General features: G+C 33.8%; 1 protein-coding gene across 1 annotated transcript in view; it reads right to left on the bottom strand.

The window, feature by feature from the left end:
- Positions 1-637, bottom strand: part of LOC105512793 (isoprenoid synthase domain-containing protein-like) — a 201173-nt gene extending 200536 nt beyond the window's left edge. Inside the window, exons 1-2 of the mRNA XM_011943408.1 lie at positions 586-637; positions 313-410 (exon numbers count right to left, since the gene is read on the bottom strand). Coding sequence (XP_011798798.1) covers positions 313-410; positions 586-637 — 150 coding nt within the window. The remainder of the gene's footprint in view (positions 1-312; positions 411-585) is intronic.
- Positions 638-5743: the final 5106 nt, after the last annotated feature.

Below are 5743 nucleotides of genomic sequence, written 5' to 3'. Positions count from 1 at the left end.
AGAGCGAGACTCCGCCTCAAAAAAAAAAAAAAAAGACAAGTCTCAGCCTTATGCTGGGGAGTGCAGGCATCAGGCAGGGCTTCCTAAAGGACATCACACATGGAGACTGGAAGAAAATCCGCAAAAGGAATGAAAAGGGTGACTGAGTATGTTTCAGATCCTAACTGCTGGCAGACCAAAGGATCTCATCAAGGCAAAATAATAAGAACATTATGATTAAAGGATTTTTATGGTTTTTTCAAGAAAGATATCTTTATGCTATAAAAGTTTTTGGCAATCAAAATTTATCAAACTCAGTCTTTGAATACTTACATTTAATTCACTTTTTAGCACTTCTTCAAGAAGATGACCTACATGTTTGTTATCTTCTTTTGAATCCATAACTACACAAATCTCTTGGGAAATTATCTCTGAAATGAAAAAACAAAAGAGTTTTAAGTTTCAAACAAAACATGTAACAAGGCCCTAGGATGCTGAAACATAAACTTACCTGATGTTCTTAGCTGTTGACTAAGAATAGGGAGGTTTTGATTTCAGGCCAAGTGGAGTAATCTGTGTACACAATGAGATGGCCCTGTTTACTACCCAAGTCCATAAATCTGTCCATTAAACACTCTGTGGGTGAAGAACCAGCCATTGTGCAACTAACAGAAATAAGATATTTTAGGATGCATTCAGAAGGGAGTAACTAGAGATGACAACCATTTGAAGTTCAGCAATTCAATCCTTCCATGTTTATAAGGAGTCTCCCAGAGCCTAACAGATTTCTGCTTCTCAAACAGATTCATTCTTTAGGCCATAGGTTATCTCCTGGGCACAGATTCATTCTGTCATCCAGTGCGCTGGTTAAGTACATTGTGTTCCTTGACATTCCTCTAGATTTTCAATTCAATACAATTAATTTCCTGTTTTGATTATTGGAAAAAGCAACTGAAAGAATTTTCTTCACATCTAAAAGACTTGAGATGGTCTGGTTTAAAATTTATAAACTATGTGACACAGTGATAGTCATGTCACCTCTGGAAAACCTGCATGCATTCTTCCAAAAGATATGAAGTCGTCCTCTACAGCAGGCAAATCAGAAGGCACCCTGATTCAAGGTAACTTGACCTCCTGTTATCATGATACCAAGTTCAACCATGAGCTGAAGTCTGAGTAGAATTTTTCTTAATCCACATCTTTCTGCCTTATAATTAACACCAATTCTTCAAAGTCTCAGGCATCCTATAGAGAAATTGCCTATATAGCTGCTAGTTAAAGAGCCATTACACAGCATTATATCATGGATTAAGAAAACAAAGTCTAATTTTAAGATAGGATTCCTGAATCAAAAGTATGTTTAGCTTTTGACCCAACTGCTTCCTACCTGAGCAACTCTGTAAAATATGATCCATATAAATCACTGAGGTAGCAGTAGTTAATAATTCTTTCAAGCAAAGCCAGGGAGAACAGGTTATTGAAAATAATATCACCAGTTAATAGCACTGCTATTACTACCTCCTACTTAACAAGAATATTATGTATTCCATATGCTACATATGAATATGAATCTTCATGATGACCGTACAAGATCAGTATCATTCTGAATCTATGTAACAGATTCAGTAAGCTTGAATTCAGAGAAGTAACTTGGCCAAGGCCACAGGGACATGAGTAGTAGAAAAAAGATTCAAATCCAAAAAAAAAAAAAATCTGTATTTCTGAGTTACATGATGCTAATAAAATTCAACATAATTAAAAACACAAATGAATGTTTTAGACAGTAAATGCTATAGAACATCATTGTGGAGAGAGAAACTGGAGACAAGACCAGATAACTCTAAAATACAATGAGCTAGGAGCTCATTCTTGAAAGGGGAATAGGTTTTGCTTAGGAGTAGGAAAAAGGAGCTTTCAAACAATCAGAAATGGTAAGAAAGAAACAAGATTTTAATGTGTATCGAGGTAGGCAGTCACATAAACATAGTGTGACCAACAACCAAGAGAATTACTTGAAAGCTATATTAGTTTGTTTTCACACTCCTGATAAAGATATCCCAGAGACTGGGCAATTTACAAAAGAAGAAGTTTATTGGACTTACAGTTCCATGTGGTTGGAGAGGCCTCACAGTCATGGCAGAAGGCAAAAGGCACATCTCACATCACAGCAGACAAGAGAAGAGAGCTTGTGCAGGGAAACTCCCCTTTTTAAAACCATCAGATCTCATGAGACTTATTCACTGTCATGAGAACAGCATGGGAAAGACCTGCCCCTAATGATTCAATTACCTCCCACAACACATGAGAATTCAAGATGAGATTTGGGTGGGGACACAGCCAAGCCATATCAAAAGCCATAAAATGATTTAGTAGTGCGTTCTAAAGTGGGATAGTTAGTGAGATCAAATCAAAGGGGTCCTTTGCTGTCTTGGACATTAGAGTGTCCTAGGGCTTTCATTTAGAAGTTAACTCATAAAAACAGTGGCTTTTGAAAACAGAGTTAACCCAAACTTATACATCATGAAATTACATGTTTAGAGAAATCTGGGCTTTGTAATGTCTTAGGCTAAAGCCCCAACAGTTCTATTTCTGAAAGCTCCTCATGAAAACATTAGGAAAACTAAAAAAAATATATACAAATACAAAGTAATCTGCAAATGCAACAATTAATGTGATGGTGCCACAAACATTTATATAAATTTGTAAAATACTGCATAACATTTGGATAATTTAATACAAAACAGCATATGTAGGTTTTCCTTGCCTTGTTTCATCATACATCCTTCTTTATAAAATTCTAAGCTCTACCCGGCAAGTGTACAGTAATAAAACTGGTATATTACTACCAACCTACAAAAATGAAATATTTTTTAAAAATGAATTCAAAATCTATTTGCTGGCCAGGCACAGTGGCTCACATCTGTAATCCCAGCACTTTGGGAGGCCAAGGTGGCAGATCACTTGAGGTCAGGAGCTCAAGACCAACCTGGGCAACATGGTGAAACCCCATCTCTACTAAAAACATAAAAATTAGCTGGGCATGGATGGTGCACTCCTGTAGTCCCAGCTACTCAGGAGGCTGAGGCAGGAGAATCGCTTGAACTCAGGAGGCGGAGGTTGCAGTGAGCCAAGATCATGCCACTACACTCCAGCCTGAGCAACACAGCGAGACTCTGTTTCAAGGGAAAAAAATCTATTTGGCATTTATCCTATGCCATGTTTCAGTTACCCTAAATAAAAAACTGTTGTTTAGCAATCTTTCATTGTCACATAAATTTTTACCATCATTTCACAAAAACATCTGTTGAGTTTGGTATAGAAATGACATCTTTAAAAATAACAAGCCTTCCAATTAACATGATTTGTCCCCCATGTCCTGAAATCTTTGTTTCAATATTGCTTCATAGTTTCCAGTGCAGACCCCTTTCATCTTTTGTTAGATTTATTCTTGTTTGTTGATAACACTATAAATTGATTTTTAATTTCCTATTTGTTGTTATGTACAAAAATACATTTTGATACAGACCTTGTATAGTCAGTAACCTTACTAAATTTACTTATAAACTGATGTTTTATAGATATTAAATTCTCGGTATATACAAACATGCTGATGAATGATAAAGTTGTATTTCTTTCCAATCTATAATTTTATCTGATAATGAAAATTTTTAAATATTGGCTCTATGCTCATGAAAAAAATTTAGCCTGCAATTCTACTTACTTATAAGGTCCTGTCATATTGTCACTAAACAATTACACTATCCTATCCTCACATAATGAGTTAAGTGTTTTTTCTACTCTCTAGAAGTGTGCAAGATTGGTGTCATGTCTTCTTTGGAATGGTTTTGTAGAATTCACTGGTAAAAGTCAACTGCTTCTTTGTGGGAGAGCTTTTAATAAAAATTCAGTATCTTAAATGGATGAATGACTACTCACATTCTCTATTTTCTGTCTCAGGATAGTAAGGTGTATTTCCCTAAGAATGTGTTCATTTCATCTAAATTCTCATTAACAGTAGTATAACGTTGTTCATAACATCTTAATGTCTATAGAATTGTATTGATTCTTTTTCATTTCTGATACTGATTAGTTGAGTTTTCAATATTTTTCATGATGACTCTTGCCAAGGTCTTAACAATTTTATTACTGTCATCCGAGGAAATCATGATTGATTCTGCCTTGTATGTTTGTTTTCTAGTTTATGAGTTCTTGTCATTTTCTTCAGTATTTTCTTCCTTCCACTGTCTTTGAGTTTTGTTTGCTGCTTCTCTTTTTAAAAACGTTTAAGTTGCTGACTCTCTTCCTTTTTTCTACTACTTATATTTGAGGCTCTAAATTTTCCTCTAATAACAATTTTAGCTGTACCTCAAACATTGTGATATTTTCACTCAATTTAAATGACTTCACATTTAGTTTAAAATATTTCATTGCTTTTCACGTCTTTCATTTAGAATCACATTATTAGAAGTATCTAATTTCTATTGTGGTTTCTTATTTCACCTATGGATTATGTAGAATTTTATTGTTTTTATTAGAATGATATGTAACAAATTATTATAAATTTGGTGGTTTAAACACCATCCCATTAAGTAGTTCACAATGCTACAGGTCAAGAGATGCAGGAGGAGGAGGAGAAGAAAGGGTGATATGGAAAAAGTGAGAGGGGAGTACATGCACAGAAATGATAAAGTAAATGAGGCAAAATGTAAACAACAAGGTAGGTAAAAGATAGGGAAGCTATTTGTGTTATTCCTGTATCTTTTAGGTTTGAAAGTTATTAAAATAAAAAAGCACCCTCTCCTGAAAACAAAAATTAAGAAAAAATATATGAAGCTATATTAATAGTAGGAGACTTTAAAGTTCACTTCTCTTAAGTGAGCAAAACATAAGGATGTAGATTCTAGGCAAAGTAACATCATAAGAAATATGGTGGATTTGTTATTGTATTGGTTTCTATATTGTCAGCTAATCTCAGCTATTTGCATTCCACAGGGTCTGCATCTGATAGGCCAATTTCTTACAGTGTCTATGGACCCAGTCAATATGTCCTTTACTACTACTGATAAATTCTCATTCTGTCTACATTCAAAGATTAAACCACATACAAAATCATCATCAATTTCTAATGTGATGGTTATCAACTGGTTGCACATCAGAATCAACATAAATATCTTGTTTTCCTTTCATATTTTGAAATACATATGCCTAGTGCACAAACAAGATACTAGCCTATATTTTTGTCCAAAAGTGATTCTGATGTACAGCCAGATTAAAAACCTCTGCTTAGCTATTGCATTGATTTTTTCTGATGTGGGAATTATGAAAGGGTTTATCATATAGAACCTTTATAAATATGGTTTCATATATGATACATTTATATTTTACATATGTATAGACAGGATCTACTGATCTACCACACACATATATATATATAAATGATACTATCTATAGAGATATACCTATTCATACCTATATTGCATCATATATATATGTTATGAAAGTTTTATATGAAAGTTATTTAATAATTTTCAAACTTAAAAGATACAAGAACACGAATAGCTTCCCCTTTATCTACCTAGATTCACTAATATATCGCATATATATCATATATATATCATATATATAAATGACACTATGTGTGTGTGTATATATATAAATATACTATATATGTGTGCATGTGTTTATATATAGTAGGATATATACATATTCTACTATAGCTTATTACCTAAAATGGAATAACTTTGGGGGTAATTTCCCAGTTTTC

This window comes from Colobus angolensis, unplaced genomic scaffold (genome assembly GCF_000951035.1).
Source record: "Colobus angolensis palliatus isolate OR3802 unplaced genomic scaffold, Cang.pa_1.0 Scaffold104, whole genome shotgun sequence".
NCBI lineage: Eukaryota > Metazoa > Chordata > Mammalia > Primates > Cercopithecidae > Colobus > Colobus angolensis.
Note: the sequence above shows the minus strand (reverse complement) of the source record. Positions and strands in the feature narration are given on the sequence as shown.